At 35.1% G+C, this 18,890-nt stretch overlaps 1 protein-coding gene across 1 annotated transcript in view; it reads left to right on the top strand.

Annotated features, from left to right (window-relative positions):
* LOC108754396 overlaps nucleotides 1–18,890 on the top strand; it is a 30,901-nt gene that overhangs the window by 5,990 nt on the left and 6,021 nt on the right. Inside the window, exons 3-5 of the mRNA XM_018496647.1 lie at nucleotides 17,310–17,423; nucleotides 17,948–18,081; nucleotides 18,691–18,841. Coding sequence (XP_018352149.1) covers nucleotides 17,310–17,423; nucleotides 17,948–18,081; nucleotides 18,691–18,841 — 399 coding nt within the window. The remainder of the gene's footprint in view (nucleotides 1–17,309; nucleotides 17,424–17,947; nucleotides 18,082–18,690; nucleotides 18,842–18,890) is intronic.

Raw genomic sequence — 18,890 nt, 5'->3', positions numbered from 1 at the left:
GGGATTGATTTAAAGTGGACCGCGACAAATTCATTGCGCTACGATATTCATTGTAATAATCATTTATTATTCTTGCTCCATTGCCCTGATATACTCGGTATATTTAATCGCTTTGGACACGTACAGACGTGTCTCAAATTATAAATAATGAATCTCTCATTACGATTATTTATCACCGACAATCCATTATCATCCATTATTGCCACATCCGTGGCTCTCTTGGACGCACTAAAACACCTCAAATTACGTGCCGTCGCGTCGTGAGCGCGCATACTGGCTTTTTAACCACTTAACGCATCAATTTTTTTCTCCTCGCCCTGTTATACTCCTCTACGAGAACGTAACTTACGTCGCACATCATAAAAGCCGTAAAATATGTATAACGGCGGCGGCGGCGGCGGCGGAAAAAGAGAGAAGGAACGGGCGTATCGAAATTAATGCTACCAAACTCGCGCCAGTGGTAATTAGTTTCGCCCCGAAAAGGCGAGCCACCAGTCGATTCGTCTTTCACTTATTGGCCATGAATCGTTCCTCATCGATTACGGCGAGCACCATGACAAGTGCGATCGAATTTAGCGTGTCCGGAACAAAGGAATTAGCAATATTGCGTCGATGTGATGATATCTTTCGTCCATTGAATTCAATTGATATCTAATTAAACCCATTGAGTTATTTTTAATTATTTCTAGAGATTACTGCTCCTACTCAATATATCGTTAATTTAATTGAAACAACGGAGTTGTTCAACAAACAATATTCTAACTCAAGAAGTATGTTAACTTTCACCCACAATCAAATTTTTAGTTTATTATTTATCTACTATATTATATATGTTAATATGAATGTTGTTTAATTACAGAATTAGATTGATTTGTATTTTGACATACATTGGAATCTCAGCATGCAATATTTACAAAATATTTATAAATATTTATAAGGCTTATTTTAAATATCTTGTAAATATTTTTGTGATTTTAGATTGCGTAGATCACAAATATTTATTATAAATATTATGAAATATTTATCGTAAATCTTGTAGTAAATGCTATGGAAATACTTAATAAGACATTATAATTGAAGTAAAAAATACTTACCAGAAATATTTATTTATATTTATCATAAATATTGCATAATATTTAGTCTATCTTTTAATAGTATTTTGAATAAAGCTTTATACAAAATACGTATAAAATATTTATATAACATTTCAAAAAATGAATAACAATAAATATTTATCATAAATATTCTATGCTGTCTAAAAGATTAAAAATAACAAATGTTATTTAACTTAAGAGATTGAGTTGTCATTGCTCCTTTGATATATATTTAACAGTGTTCGAGAGTCGTAGCATGAGCGAAATATTTCTTTTTCACCCTCGTTGCTCGGATTATCTTCGCAATTGATAGAAACGAGATTGTAAGAAATGGTCTTCCCAGCATGCGAAAAACAGAGGCAGTGGCCTGTTATTTCGCCGCCCCGCTATTATTAATATTAATCTGCTTACCGCGGGCATAAGATCGAAGCTGTCCCCGATCTCTCGCCGGAGGATCGGCGAATTTACGAGCGGCCGAAGATTAAAAACGCTTCGTGGAAGCGGGCGAATTCTTGAGAAAGCGCGGAGATGATTTCTGCTCTGCGCGATTTATGATTGGCTCCATAATTTGTCGGCGTGCGCAGCGCGTCAAAAAAATTTTATTCGAGATTCTACAACTGCGATAGCAACAACAGCGGACGGTCTGTACATTAATATGTATATGAATATTTCCGCGTGAGATGTAAAAGAGACAACGAGCGCGTCGGAACAATTTTATTCCAGATTCTAACGACCGCGATAGCAACAACAGCGGTTGCCCTGCATATATTTATGCGTGTACGAATATTTCTGCGCGAGATATAAAAGAGATGAAAATAAGCTACACGGCAGATTTTACCCTCGTCAAAGAGGTAGCAGTTATCCAAGATATCGTCAAGCTATAACTCGTAAATACGTTTACGGTCTTATTCCATAATTATATGATCCGAGAGATTACAGTAATTACATTTTTTCACGTAACATCAAGCTTCTTAAATCTCGCAATGCCTTTGAGCGGAGTTAGCAATTATCGCAGATCGTAAAGATCACCTTAAGTAGCTTTCATTACATTGTTAGATCACTTAGGAATCGATAAGTGGCGCAAATACAGAGCTCGTGATTTCTCAGTGCAGGTTATGCCGCTGTACCTATTAATCATACGCTCACACAGTATTATCGTCTATCGGCAGCCGTCTCAAATTGCAAATTAGCTCAATTAGTTAGATCAAGTGGTACCCTTCGATTATTCCGAATCAGCATCGCAGTAATCCCTGTTCCGACGTTTCAATCGCGCATCGATGAATTAATTTGGATTTTCGATAATATCGAACGATAATCTTATCCATTTATCGCATCTTTTTATCTTACATGACGGTTTTGCTGAAATATCTAAGAATTTAGCTAGATACACATCTGAAAATATTTCTGTTGGACTATCAAGTTATTATGTAAAATATTCAAACCGGTTGCTAGAATGTCAAAACTTTGTGCAGCATTGTTCATGCTTGAAGTTTACTACGTAATTTTTCGATGATCCAACAAAATTATTTATAAATCTGTATCTAAATTTTTAAATATTTCAGCAAAATTCTTTCTGTGTATCATTTTCGTAGATACGCGAAAAATATAGTTAGGGGAAAAGTGTCTTTACAAGTTGGTAAAAAAATCTTTCCCCATCAATATCTTCGTTAAACATTATCAAAATTTAAATTTAGAGAAAGGATTTTAAAGCTTGAAACCTCTACTTTCGAAGAGTAACTATATTTTTGGAATTTACGTGAATTTTGTAATTTTTACATATAGAAAACTACGAGCTGAAAAAAATAAAAAATTTTTTTTTCACTTTGTAGGTTTAAAACGTGCCCAAAAAAAAATTGAGCAAATTTTCGACTATCTATCAATTATACTTGAAACTATAGCTTGAAGCTTTCCCTATAAAATTGTTTTTTTAAAAATGTTCCTACGATTTTTTGTTCCTGAGTTATTCGCGGATTAAATAAAAAGAAACATTCTGATTTTATTGCTCGTAACTCCGTTAAAAATTATCGTATCGCAATTAAAAATACAGATTCTTAAAACTGAAACGTCGTTCTATTAAGTAGTAATTGCCAATTTTTAAAAAATAGACTATATGGACTACCAACTTGTAAAACTTTTCCGACTTTTCGACTTTTTACCTAACCTAATATTTTACGTGATATATGCAAAATTTACTACAATTTTCATTCGAATCACTCGTGTTTGAAAAAAATCAAGAACAAAAGATTACACATTTGATAAAGCATCATTAAATATACTTTATTTTTAAATGTGCGAAAACATTTGTCATTAATTAGATTGACGATTAGATTAATGATTTTAAAGTTTAAACCATACAAGAAATTGTAACGCAAAAAATATTGGAAGCTTCTCTAAAATGCCGTCTCAATTTTCTAGCCTAATTTATTAAACATTTGTTGTATCGTGTGACGATCGATAACAAATCTACAGAGATTCATTTAATAAAATCGTTAATACGACAGATCGCTCTTGTACAGCGAAACGTCAAATTTTTGCGTAAAAAGCAATATTACAGTAATCAAGTATGAAATCGTCTATCTCGGGGGTGCGTTGCTGCCGGCGTATAGAATCCACGCGACCTCGACGGTGACCTTGCACCAGCACTCGTCATCAATCTTTAATTTCCACACCTGCAGCAGACAGATGATCGCGCATGTGAGTCTGCAGGTAGACGAAGAGAAAGAGAGAGAGAGAGAGAGAGAGTTTATGTGCGACTAGATTCCCGAGACCCTGACCCAGGTAAGAAACGGAGATCCTCGCCAGCTGTAATAATACACCTGGAGACATTCGTGAAAGAAATCTATATATATGTTGACTTGGGTATCTCATAGATTAGACCCTGAACATTACGTGCGCACAACGCGGCGCTAAGGCACTGTTGTTAACATTTCCCTCTCACGTGTTAATATCCAGCATTATCGTATTATATCCAATGAGTTAAAAGATATTGTGCACTTTGATTTTCATCCCTCTCATAGAGGGAAGTCTTGGGATGGAAAGGGACTCGACTATCTACACATTTATTACATACCTCATGCATTAGTTAAAAGGTAACTCGATGTCGAAATAACATCTACGTTTAGCATATACGTTTAGAAATGCCTTAACAATATGGCTTAACAACCTGACAGCTTAATTTGTTGCCGGTCGAATGGCGCGAGTGCTTTGGCGAAGCCAAAGAAAGAACGTGTACGTGAATAGTAGTGTCTTTCGCCGCTTCTGCCTTTTGAATCGAATCAATGAAATTGAAAATGGGTATCGTGCACCGTAATCAGGAAGCGGACTTGTTGGTTATCCTGTCCGCTCTGTGAATCGTTTCTCGTGAATAATAACAGAACGCAAGACCGGTGATTTCTGTAGTCGACGAGAGACACGCTGCATCTCGTTGTGTTTATTAAACCGGGTTCTATCTTATTTGATCATGCATTACAGAATATTCAATGGACGTTTTATCGTGATCGTTCGATATCAGTATTTATCTTCTCCGTGATACCAGTAATTATCTGTTTCCTCTTCGAGAAATTAACTATTTCTGACATAAACTTCTCAAGTGCGCAAGCTGTCGTGATCGCTATTGCTTTATTATGCGCCACACGTATGTTGTATTAACATAATTTCGACGCTCTTACAGTTAAGACGTTCGTTAATGAAACAAGAATACTCCAACGTAAAGTCTCGCGTTATACCAATAGCCTCCTCTTTTTTTTTCCGGTAATTACCACACGTGAGTCTGAGTTTCTCCCATTTACCTCCATTAGCATATTGTATTCCGCTCCCTGCGTAAACAGATTGTATCTTCGACACATTAAGAAACAGAGACCAGAAAGTTATCTATTATTACACTAAGCATGTCGTGAAAGTCTAACTGTATAACTTTGTATGCGTTCTGGGTTTGCTACTTGAGTTCCTTAACTCTAATTGATGCTCGCTTGGAAATTCCTTAAGTGGCATTCGGGAGTCCAGGTACTATAAATTAATGTTTTCTTTACTTAAAATAAACATAATTGAATGATCTTTTTATTTTGAAGGAAAATTCGAGGAATAAGACAATTTTTGTAATCTTTTGCCTACAACCTGAATCTTTTTTGGTACAAACGAAATTTTGCTCTCAAATTTTTCCGAAATGGAGGAGGCCTATGATAATGTAAAAACTATTTATTTACTCGTTATTTTTTTCTAAGGCCCGTTTCTACCAATATAGTTTTAATCTCGGTTTAACTAACTCTTCATCCTTTTCCAATTCTAAGAATTAGAAAAAGATGAAGAGTAAATTGAACCGAGATTAAAGCTAATCTACATTGGTAGAAACGGACGTAATTCTAAGAATGAAAAACAGATAAATTGATAAACGGTAAGTTAAATTTATATTGATGGAACTCTAATGTAGAGATGTTAAGGTAAGCCTAAATTTTTCTACATTCTTTGAAAGTTTAGAAAAACTTGAACTGGGCGAAGAGAGTAAAAATATGACTGCAGGCGGAGAATTAAAATTATGTAAGATTATAAAAAAACATTTGTTATAAACAATTTTTCTCAACGTTTGGCGCCTAGTCTACGGGACCCGCAAATATCAGTTAGGATTAATACGTATCGAATATGTATAACATAAACATACGGGATAAGCCGGATAAGCGAAGAAGTATCTTTTACCAAACAAGAAACGATTGACCTCGTAAATAGGAAAAAAAAATACACTGAGAATCTTTTCTGTTGATGAGCCTTTCAGCTTTCGCTTTGCTATGCGCGTTTCTTCGTGTTCTCTCTGACATCGGATGCAGCACGCGAGATGCATCACCGCGCCGGTTCTAATTTATTCCACACGTCTCTCAGCCCCTGTCGATTCGCAGAGAAGTCGTACATCTCTCCGTGAGGTCTTCGAGACGAGATCGCTGCTGTGCGTAAAGATTGTATTTAAAGGTGAAAAATATTTGCCGCAAATTTGTCCACGTTGAGTTTCTTAATCGCAGATAACGTTCGCTGACACATCATATTTTTTTTGCAAAGTAATGCTGTGATTAACTGTGTCGCAGGTCGATCGTCGTAGCAAGTTGAAAACTTGCACGCAACGTAGTCTGAGCTCTCTGAACATTCAGAAGGTCTTCGACTTTACGTATTTTTTTTATTACAAAAATTTCTTACCGCTGCACCTCAACTTCGCAAATAATTATAATTTTGTCGGCCGGTGAAAATTGCGAAGGGTGAACAACGGGTCTGCTGCATTGTCTTTGACACATTTTCTGATCTTTCCTTACGGTAACTTTACTTTCTCCTTTCAGGACGCCTTGTAACCTTCATTTGAACCTCGCATTAAATTGCACATTATAAAATTGTACCTCGAACGCTTTGCGGTTCGTCCTACCTTGATATCTATACAATTCGCGAATTTGTCACGCTTGCACAAAGAAACGCATTATATATTCTGCTTCAGGGAATATAAAATAAGTAACGGGATTTACGATGCATTAAAGAGATGCTGTAGAGAATACCTCTCGTTAATATTAATATTTATATTATGCGATTAATCAATTAGGCAAACATAAATTAAAAGTAACATTTTTGCGATTCTTGATATAATATCTTACATTTCTCCCATAAAAGAGTGATTTTGTTGAAGTATTTAAAAATTTAGCTAAAAACAATTTATTGGTCTATAAAAATAATTACATAGGAATCTCAGTCATGCTGACTAATGCTGCAAAATTTTGACATTCTAGCAACCAGTTTGAGTGTCTTATATGATTATTTTGATGCCCAATAAAATTATCTCTAGATCGATATTTATACTGAAAGAGCAATTTTGTTGAAAAATCTAAAAATTCGAATAAACATCAAAATAATATTTTAGAAATCTTAAACAAGTTGAGTAATGCTGCAAAATGTTTTGATATTCCAGCGACCAATTTTGACGTCTTACCTAATTATTTCAATAATCCAGTAAAATTATTCAAATCTGTATCTAGCTAAAGTTTTAGATTCTTTAACAAAATTGCTTTCTCGGCGTAGGTAATTTTTTGAATATTTTAGCAAAATCGTCCTTTCGTTATATAACGCCTGCAGCGTTGTTGTCGTAATTTTCAATAATTACAAACTCATGTTTTACTTGTAGACTCATTTAACTATCTTAGGCTTTACCGTCAGCGTTTCAGTGGCTTGGTATATCGCTCGCTCACCGCTATTTCTCTTCGTGTGTGTACTCGTGAACCTCGAGGTTCATCCTCAAAGGTCGCTTGAGGATTCCACCTCGTGGCTCGTACACCTCGGAAGCGTTCTTTCTTGCTTGGAAATCGCTCCAGTAATGATGCAATCGTGCGAGAGTACGTGTTCCTCTATTATACGTGCGAAACTTAATTTCCATCAATATAGCCATACTCCAGCAGTCCACTTTGTTTGGCTGAGATCTTCACTATCGTTTAATTTGCACACATTTTGATATAAAATTATTATTGAAGAAGCAACATCTAACATATAACAATAATTCTAATTTCTACAACATTGATTAAATTGTAGTACGATTTAATATGTAATTGTATTACATTGAACAAATGTAAAGTACAGTTAAATATTGTATTAAATAGAAAGAACAATTTTTCTGAAGTACCTAAAATTTAGGTAAATACAGATTTGAATATCATCATCATTATGTAGGGAATTCAAGCATGATGAGCGATGCAAAAAGTTTTGACATTCTAGCAACCAGTTTGAGCATCCTATATAATTATTTTGTTCTTTACTGTTCTCTCTCAGTGTAAACAGCAATATTCAAGGCACTAAGATCGAGTTGATATCACGTTTAATCGATGATCGTCAAATTACGCAATCCAGATTTCTGTCTACGCAGACGAGGTCTAATTATAATACGATCGATAATTTTAGCTCTGGTGTTTTAATCAACTACTTCCGTAATGCGATGTCCGCAATGCGAGGAATAAATATTCGAAATTAACTAACTTTAAAACTAATATATTAGTTGCAGATTGGATATATTCAGATATGTATTCCGACAAATCTACACTGAGAAAAATGTTTTGGTTGTACCAACAAGAAGTACGAAATAAATTCTGGTCACGTAAAATCAAAATTGTGGTTATCAAAATTGAATTTCTAATTCAATTTCGACTGGAATGTCTGATAGATTCATCTATGATTGACTGATTTGTACCTTTCTGAATCAGAATTTCAATTAACACAAGACCTTCTCCCAGTGTAAGGATCGAGTTAATTGCCACTATTATCAAATTTCATAGACTCCTTTCTTCGCATGTAGGCGTGTCAATTAAAGCAAGCAGCTTGAAAAATTTAGTTCCAGCGTCGTTTAGTCGGGCGTACGATTTCCGTGTTGTGACATTATAGTGCTTGTGTGATGGAAAGATTAGTCGACGTATAAGCAAACGCGATATACAATAGAGATAAAAGAAATCAAACGCGCGTTCACCTGTTCGACACTGCTCATAAATTATCGTCCACGTCGATATAAGGTGAAGACCGTCTCGGCAGATGGTCGGTATATCACTTTGGATCACAGAGCCATTGATGACGATCGCGACGACGATTACGGCGACAACGACGACGACCGCGTCGAAGGAGCGAGCTCAATGAATATTAATTGCGCGATACATTCTGTCATCGCGGCATTGCAATTAGCGCCGATAATGACAGCGGCAGTTGCAACACGACGTTCGATGTCACAACGAGCGCCGGCGAAGATGGATTCTCTGGATCCAATGCTCGTCGTAGGGGACCTTAAATCATCAGGATGCTAATGCTAGATGAACACTGTTATCTAAAACGACAGGGTTGCCGATGACTGTGCGATTTGTATTGACTCCGAAGATGGATCGCGCGGCGGCACATCGGAGACCAGATCTCGAACAGATTAGAGTTTTTGTCGCGCATGGAATGGAATTGATTTCAGGAAAGCACCGTCATTAATTCTTACATTCGATCGATTACTTTGTGCGTAGTATTATACAGTTGCGTCCATGAATAATGAATTTTCAATCGACTTAAAAATTGATCAATTATGCGAATAACGGTTTATGGGATTCTTTTGTAGGGAACGAAATATATGTACAAGTACGTTTGACTGTCACAAATTAGTAAATGTAGACAGTGTGAGAATAAGAATAGGCGTATCGAGAAATAATCATGTAAATAAATGAGGATGTGAAATGGAATTTCAGCTTTGGAGAACTAATGGAATTCTCGTTCTCAGGCAACGAATGCGCGAGTGAACATCGCTGTAGAACATCTATCCTTGTAAAGGATATACACTATAAAGACAAAGAAAGCTTGCCTTACATTTAGTTTTTATCTTATGGAATGAATAAAGCGATGACGATTTTACACGTTTCGGAAATATCGAGATGTTTTGGATGTCATTATTTAACAACATTGATATTATTTAAATTAGAATATAACATTTGTCCTTGTAAAGCGATGATGATTTTAGGCGATGATGATTTTAAACGTTTCGGAAATATCGAAATGTTTTTTCGGATTCGGTCTGATTCACTGTAAGAAAATTTATTGTAATTATCTTCTCTAATATTAATATAATTCTTTAATTGTATTAATATATTATTTAGCGACATTAATATTATTTAAATTAAAATAGAACATTTGTTCAAAGTAAAAGTTAAAGTATACAGCTTGCATTATTAAGTTTTTATCCCACTGGAATGAAAAGGGGTGACTTGAAATTAGGAGAAGATACAAAAAAGTCATCGAACCTGCATGTTTATCTGTATGTTTCTAGTGATTAATGATACGGATTTTAATGGGACAAACGACTTTTATGCAATTAATGGATATAGAGAGATTAATAATAAGATTTGTGTGCATGAGCAGCATCATAAATTCCGTGCGACTGATGTTCCTGGGAACTCGAGAGAACATCGTTTTACCTAACGACTCGATGTCACCGCTTATACATTAAAATTCGTGTGTTCGTCTTCCCTTACCCTGCAGAACGAGGTGCGCCGCAGATTTCGCGCGACCGGTAACGCAAGTAACACTCTTCCGCCTAGAAAAATCGCGATAATTGATGGGGGGTCGTTATGGAAAATCAAGGTTCGCAGAAAGGTGCACCCCTCGGTGAGCCTTTCCCAAGCTGCTGACTTGACTAATGTGCACACATGCCTGAATGCGACGGTTCAGAAAGATATAACTTGACGCCATAATCCGTGAGGCGAGGCTCTATTAACACACTTGGCTGTTACGTCGAATATTATTGCGGCTATTTCTTCGGCGCCGCAATGATAAATAAATATTCGCAGGAAAAAATAAATCGGATCATCTATTTCTCTTTGTCGAGCGATTCACTCGAAGATTCATCCGAAGATTCTACGTATATTTTTTTAATAAAGTCCGAAAATAAAGTACAATATTTTCCGGAAGAAAATCAGCAAAAGAGATCTGGTTTTTTTTAAAACAAAAAAATATATTAAAAAATGTATATTATTATTAATTTAATTTTAGTATTTTATCAAAAATAGAACTCGTAATAGATTAGATATTGATGTAACAAATAAGTTAATTTTTTTATTATAAAATCTTGAATATTAAACGCAAATCAGATCTACCTTGATAATTTTTAATTCTATTTTTCTTATGAAACTATAATTAAAATAAAACATTTGTATTATCAAAGTTTTTTAATTTAAACTTTAAAAAAGACTATTATTAGGTCACTATTGGTTCATTGCTATTAGTTTTGTTTTTCTTTAACTATCATTGATTAGTATTATTTATTAATTAAAGCAAACATATTTTTTGCATAAAGTATATAAATATCTATATCTTTTAATATCTTATTTAATATAATAAATTAATTTATCTATTATTTTTATAGTTTTTACTAGAGTTTGTGTCACTGAGTAAAATCCGGAAAGGTAAAACCGGGAATTTACCATGTTTTTTTCCACCTGAATTTTTCCGGTTAATCCTTCCCGATATATAAAGTCCCGTGTTTAGCCTAGACGGCTTTATATTCTGGAAGATTTTTATCGAGTTAAGATAATATCTGCAACGCGTTGTACGAAAAGTATGTCGCTCTTGTCACCCTTTGAGAATTATACGTTTCCGCGTGGTACATAGGTATTACAGAATCGGTAGAACTAAGGTGGAAGATGTTGGCCTCTCGGGGCCAAGCAGTCGTGTCAAGCGGCTCTCATACGGCTCTTCCCAAAGCCACGCACGCCTGATTTGCAACTAATAAATAAACGATTCGCGAGAATAGCTTGTGCCACCAATGACAGCAGAACGAGAAAGCAACCGTGCGGCATTTGCATCGGTGCGCCATGGCGCCGATAGAAGAAGTACCGCAAGAAACAATGCAGCAGTGCTGATTTTCCCTCGAAGAGAAAGGCAGATAGTGATACACGATCCGGTTTCTACTTCAGGTCCATGATCAATTAAGCGTGTTAGCGAAAAGAAGTTTTTATTCCGATGATCTGATTCAGATTGCCATAAAACTGAAAATCAGTGAATTGTCAGGGAAATTGAAAGGATTAGGGAAATCAGAGAAAAGTTAAGGAATTATGAAAGATTTTCTAGAAAATTAAAATTCTTGTCAAAAATTCTTGCCCGAATCAGGACGAAAAATTTCAAAATGTTATTGAAGGTCAGGGAAAATCCTAAAATTTTGTCTGGAAATTAAGGAAGGTTATAGAATTTTAGGCTGAGAAATTTGTATAATCTAGTGATTGTAGAATACTAAAATTTTCGTTTTTATCAATTGTATTTATAAATCTTAATCACAAATTCATGACAGAGTTCCTGAAGAAAAAAAAATGTAAAGTGCAATTTGTTTACAAAAAATACGAAACTCTACGTTAAAATATATAATATTGTTAAAAAAAAACTGATCTATTTTTATATTTGAGAGAAGTATTATAATTTTTTGTAAGGAATTTAAACGAAGCATTTTTTCCATATATTTAAATAAGGATTTTATTTGATATCCTCGTGGATGGTTTCCACATTTTTCCCTTTGAACGAGCCGGTAAAGATCTCTCGCAACTCGCTTCGCCGAGTGATACTTCAATATAAATTTCACGACTAATCAACCGAATGACACTGCAGTCTCCTCGTGTGTCAATCTCAGCAGCAGGTGTCAAGGCCAGTCGCGCGCGATACGCTGTGGTAGCCGGAAGTTGTGCCTCACGATTGGCGCCCGCCGCTGGAACAGACGTTGAATGATAATGATTGGACGTAGTTACGTAGTTAGGATTCTTTCTTGATGCGTAATGCGTCGGAAGTCGGGATACGTCAGGGATGTTTTGCGAATTGAAAACGCGATGCGCTGAATCTCTGCCCATCTTGTCTATTCGCTCGGATCGACGACGCTCGATGCGGAGATTACCGCGGAAATCGTCGCCGCTTCTTTCATCATAGATTACCATCAAATCGATCCAGCGGAACGTAATTCACGGTTACGATGTTGAAATTGCTTGATCGTGGTGAAAATTGGTTGAGCTTTTGAGACAACTAACGTCGGAGCTCCGTTAAAAGTCAAGAATTCGACAAACCTTTAAAAAAGATTGATTCATTTCTAATTTCTCGATACGGCTGTTTCAGTCGTTCGTGTTATTTTGCACTGCGACTGCCATCATCAATATAATCAATGTTAAGTACGTGCGTAATGCGGCACGTTTAGCTTCGTAATCGTCATCGCGACAGGAAGCGCCCAGCAGTATCTCGCTGGACTGTAAGTACTTGTTAAACTAATTTGCTGATTATCGCGACGTGTTATCGAAGAGACGCTGTGATACAATCTTCTTCGTGATGGATGACGTTTACACAGTTTTCTACACAGGTATTACGTACTTCCATAATTTCAGAGACCATAATTATAGTAGACATAAAATAATTTGTATGTTATATGATACTCATATGAAGTTTGAAGTAATAACTTCGAAATAGAAACAGGCAATATTTTAATATCTACCATTTAGATAACATTAACTATTTTTGCTGACAGGTATAATATATCTGTGGTACAATTTTCTAGAAATAAAAAGACAGAGTTGTTTATTTATTTCAGGTACTGAAACTGCCGATAATGCTATTTTGGTTTTGATAATTATTTCAATTTTTTTAAAAATTAAATATACAATACTCTCTAAATCTCATGAAGTGAAATCTCACTCGAAGAAATTGAATATTGAGACAGTTTTGAAAAAAGACTGAAAATATTACCACTTTCGTTCAAGAGTAGCAAGTTTTCACTCTTTTTAGAATGAGATTTATTCTTTTGAAATGAGATTCACTCCAAAGGAGTGAAATTGTAATCTCTTTTTTGGAGTGTAATATAAGGAACTTTGTTTCAAAAACAAAAAAAATTGAGATTTTACTTTTTCAGAGTGAATCTTATTCTAAAAGAATAAATCTCACTTTAAAGAGAGTGTATGGGAAAATTTGACACTCTTGAATAAGAGTGGCAGTATTTTTACACTTTTTTCCAAGACTGGCTCAATTTTCAGTCTCCCCGAGTGAGATTTCACTCTACGAGATTTAAAGAGTACGGAATATTGAAAATATATATGAATATAACACAAATAATTCTAACGATACAAATGATACCAAAGTAACTTTTTACTAACCGAAAACGTGAGTAGGAAATTAAGAAATTAGCAGTTCTAGCGGTTTCAATGTTGAAGATAATAGACTTTTTTACCATTAAATACAAGCATAGACGTGCACAGACGGGGCAAAAGTAAAATTCACGTAATCGCAGTTAATTAATTCGCCAGACATGCACATATATGGTGATCCGTATAATCAATTATTATAAATACCGGCAGAGAAACACGCGAACGTCGCAAAAATACGAGAGAAACGCCGTAATGCGCGGAGGTGCGTACCTACAACTGCAAGCAATCAGACTTATCGAAGTTCCGTGCGTCCGTAAGCTGGCAATATCTTTCGTACAAGATGACACTATCCATCACCTGGCTCATACAGAACCGGACGCCGCTTCTAGTTTCGTGGATTCATAGTCGTCGTCATCGTCTTACGTGGGTCAGAGTTCAATCGTGGTTGAGACTGTCGCTGCTTTCGCTGACTCTTGCTTCGCCGGGGTAAGCTCAGCGATCGTTAATCAGACGGTCGTTATCCAATGCTGAATCGCACGAAGATCCCAGATCCCGTAGCTGAGATGCCAACGGGAGTAAGTAAGCCAATCCTTGTACATAAATCGAGAATCAAGTGGACGATGTTACCGCGATGGTGTTAATTACGCCTTGTAGCTGGTGATAAACATAAATCAGTCTGGATATCGTTTTTTTTTTACAGTGAAACTTCGGTTGTAGAAACCGGTTGCACTTTTTCCCTCTACTATCTAGGTTAATGTTTTTCGAGGTAATTGTCGAAGAAATGAACTTACGAATGGTACTATTCAAGAAGTAGCGCTTTTAAGAAAATTTAAGAATGAACATGGATTCTTTATATTTCGTTAAATGTAAATTGCTTTTTTCAGAGTATTTGGTATTATAATCTTTATATATTACGTGGATGTTGTTGATTTCAATAATTCTTTAAATGTATAAAAGAAAATATTAGATGCAAAAATCTTGTGAAAAGGACTAATTATATGAAAAATTAGGTAAAATGAGTTAATTTTAACATATAATGTAGCTTATAATGTAGTAATAAAAGATGTCATTAATACAAGGTTCAATAATGGGTAGTTTTATGGTGTAATTAAAAGTGCTCTTGAGCACAAGTTTTATATCTTTGACGTCATAGCTTAAAAACTATCCATTATTGGTCCATTTTTTGTTTACTATATTATAAGCGACATTGTATGTGAGAACCAATTTATTTCACTAGGCTCTAATTTTTTATAGTAGACTTCGGATTTTTATTAAATAACTTTTTGCAGACATGCACAAAATATGCAAATTTGCACTAAAAAGGAAATATGCATAAATAAATATGCATTTTTAGAATGTTTTTTTAATAAGATAAATTTCTATTTTTATGTTACTTTCCAATCTGCTTCCTAAAAAAATATGAAATTGCATAAAAATCCGATATCTAATAATTAGTATGGGATTTAAAAAAATTAATTGGTTTAATATCTATAGATAACAAAAAAGCATAGAGTTATGAAACATTTTTTTGTGTATTATGTCTAACATCTGCAAATTGCAGAAAAAGTGATGATACATGTTCTACAAAATTAAATTAGCTTAAAAGAGAGAAACCTTTTATCTTCAGAGAGAAAATTTTTCATCTTTGTAAAATTATGGCGTTTCTATAATTGGAATGTCGACTCCAATCGCGCAGAAAAAAGATATTATCGTCTGACTATCGAGTTTCGTGCACTACCACCTACAGAATTCTTGCAGGAGTACTGATTTATAAACGATCGACGGCCTTTGCGGAGTAACTTTAGTATGGAGAACGTAAATTTGCAATATGTGTTCGCATCCAAACGGACTTCTTCAACAGGGTACAAACAGGTTTTGTACCACCGCTGGCCACAGTGTAATTAAATCCAGTAGACCCTACCGGAGTCGTCGATTTATTGCGCTCTTTATCCAATAATGTATAGCACAAATTAGAAATTGCAAACACACACCTTGCGCCGAGCATTACGCGCCGCACGAAATTGGAGGGTATTGAATTTTATGTTCGTCCCGTTCGGGAAGCATCAATACCGAAGATTAATTCGAAGAAGGCGTTTGCATAATCAAATATGCAGTTAACCAAATTTGTAAGAACTCGAGGCGCTTCCAAACTGATATAAATATTCCTCAACGTCTCCCTTCTGTGAAATCGTTTAATTCACGATTTTAAGAGAAAAAAAAACACTCAGCATACGACACCTTTATTTTCAATAAATGCGAATAAATTTGCATTAAAATTTTAATATTGTATTTGTATTACAAACATTACATGAACATTATGTATGTTAATATTTTAATATTATCAACACCGATATATTCAACGAATATTAATATATACATCTAATATCCATTTTTTTTTTAGTAAAAAATTTATTTCTCTTTCCAAATTTAACAATCTAATATTATAATGAACGATTCTATGGATAATCAGAGAGTTTAATTCTTCATGTCACAAGTATTAAAAACCTTTTATTTTAATAAAGAGGATCAAGTTTTTTCCTTTAATGAAGCTTATAATTATTCAAATTAAATAATTGAAATTTTTGACAATGTCAATAATCACGCAATTATATTTTTGTCAAAGAATTTTTAAATTACAATAGCTTGTTAATATTTTTTAGAAACGCAAATGTTAATATTGAGTTATTTTCTGTAGAGTCTCGAAGAACGAAATTTCTTTTTTTTTTTTATCGACTCAGAAATTATATGTTACATTATGTTTGAGGCGCATTCATGTCGTGCAATTGCTGCTCCAGAACTACGGTACAAGGAAGCCTGTCATGTGATTACAACGTGTCTTCTCAGAGACATCTCGTTATACTTCCGAACTGTGGTTTCTTTTTAAAGAAAAAAAAAAGGAAATGTGATCCGATTTTGCAGAGCTCTCCTCGTGAAGTTCGTGTTCGTGCAGGCTCGCCGCGTTTCCTCGAGGCTTGTGAGATTTCGGTGTAAGCCGGATCCTCGTAATTTATTCAAATGTGGGCAAAACAGTGGGGTCGGCCGGGGGCGATATTTTGTTCGAAATTACAAGCTGTCTTGCGCATCCACCGAAATTATTGGGTAAAATGGACCTGTGATTGCACGGAAAAAAAACTAGTCGTCGTCACTTTAATTCTGTGCTTTCTTGAAAAACACTTATTCGTAGAGTTTACGTTAGTTCTCGTAGCTTCTTTTTTTTATAATATATAAAATTACATAATTATTTTTCTGTATTGAACTACCCTGACATGTTGATTAGAAATTATTTTACTAATTAATTAATTTAATTAATTGTTTTACTAAAATAAGAAATTGCGTCTAATTTAAATCGGCGAATAAAATATGTACTAAATAAATTTTAACGTAATGAATCAATACGTATATATTTACATTTTTCATTGAATAAATTGATTTACATAAATATGAATATATCATGCATCTATAGATTTATGCAATAATCAGTGTTATCAGTTGATTAGTGTAATGAGAGTTATACGCAAATAAATGTTTGTAATAATTTATACGATTTTTAAACAGATTTTAATATATATCTTAATGTTTTCAGAATGCAACGTTGCTGGCTTTGTCAACAACAACGGCCACGTCGAGAGAGTACCGTATGTTTTTTTACCACAACGGGGGCAGATAATATATCCTCACGCGGAGATTCGCTTCGAAGGTAAATCACTAGCATTAAATAAATTAGCTCGACATAACACTAATCAAATATAAGTCAATTTCCTAAGAGCTTCCGCGATTAGCTATAAATAATATATTAAGTATAAAAGCGGTGAGATTTAATTCGAAAACAATTTAAATGTACTTATCAACGAAGTCAGCTGTAAACGTTTCTGGGTTTGAATTCTGTTCAGTGCAGAAGTCAAGTCTAAACTATAATTCTATTTTTATTCTATTTTTTTAAGGATAATACTATTTTCTCTACGTAAAAAAGGGTGTACGGATATTTTTGCATAAAGCAAAATGTAATTGGCAAAATGTTATCTTAGCACAAGAAATGCGAATTGATCGCTTTTTCTCAGAATAAAAGACTAATACTTGAGAGCTTACCGCATAGCCTTCATAAAAATTCATCCAGCGCTTCTCCAACAAAATTCCCGTTGGCGTTCATTCCGCTCATTATCCCCCGCCTCATTTCTTTTACATGATCGCTTAACACGTATATAAATTACCTTGCGAAACTAGGTGTGACCACTCCTGTATGCGGGATTGCCGGTGCCAAGCAATTGGGGAGGACGGGATGGTCCGAGCTGAGGAATCTCTCCGATGCCGAGCCGCCCTTCAGATTGTTCCGAGACGAGGGCAGGACGTTCCTCCAGGTTGGTGGGAGGGAAAAGTAACTTGTCGCTCTGTCACTAAGCGAGTGTAAGATTGCAATTAGTCGCGTAATTAAGCAGTAACGGACGGAGTCCGCGATAACTAATAGCACACTCGCCGAGAGTGATTGAGAGAAATATTTGCGTACCGCCCGTTCGTAGCGGAAATCGCAGGTTCAGCCGCATCATCTTCGCTCGAGATATACAAAACGAATCTTCGGAACTAAAACTTCACAGTTAAACGGTCTCGATGATGCCTTCGATTACCGTAATTAGTCCGTGTAGCGCGGCACCGTTCGAGAAATACGAAGAGATAATTCCTTCTCATATCGAAGCAATATACAAATGCTGATCGATCCAATCACCACATTTAGTGTTTGTTATCTCTATATTACATCAATAATTAGTTCATGCGGCGGTCGCGTTTAAAGGAGGATGTCCTTTGAAACGATGATATACTAATTTGATGTCATTTATTGTTTACCGCTTTTTCCTATGTCAAATTGCAAACACTTTGTATTTTCTAGTAAATATGTAACAAAGTTTGACATTATTTTCAATTACATGATTAATTAATCAGTCAACCACTTTATCAATCAATCAATCTTTCAGTGGATTGGCGAAGCTGGGTTAAGAGACGCAGCAGAAGGAAGAGTCGTGACAGCGAAGCTTGTCTGCAGAGACGCGTCACCGAAGTCAACATTCTCTGGAGTTTTCACACCTTGCGTAGCCTTCAGAGTGGCCGGTTCGCCGTCAAAAAACAGTACGATAAGAAAAAAAATTACTGTGTTTTATATATATATATATATATA

The sequence above is a fragment of the Trachymyrmex septentrionalis genome, unplaced genomic scaffold (assembly GCF_001594115.1).
Source record: "Trachymyrmex septentrionalis isolate Tsep2-gDNA-1 unplaced genomic scaffold, Tsep1.0 scaffold8, whole genome shotgun sequence".
Classification (NCBI taxonomy): Eukaryota; Metazoa; Arthropoda; class Insecta; order Hymenoptera; family Formicidae; genus Trachymyrmex; species Trachymyrmex septentrionalis.
The sequence above is the reverse complement of the archived record's forward strand: the minus strand, read 5'-3'. Positions and strand labels throughout refer to the sequence as shown.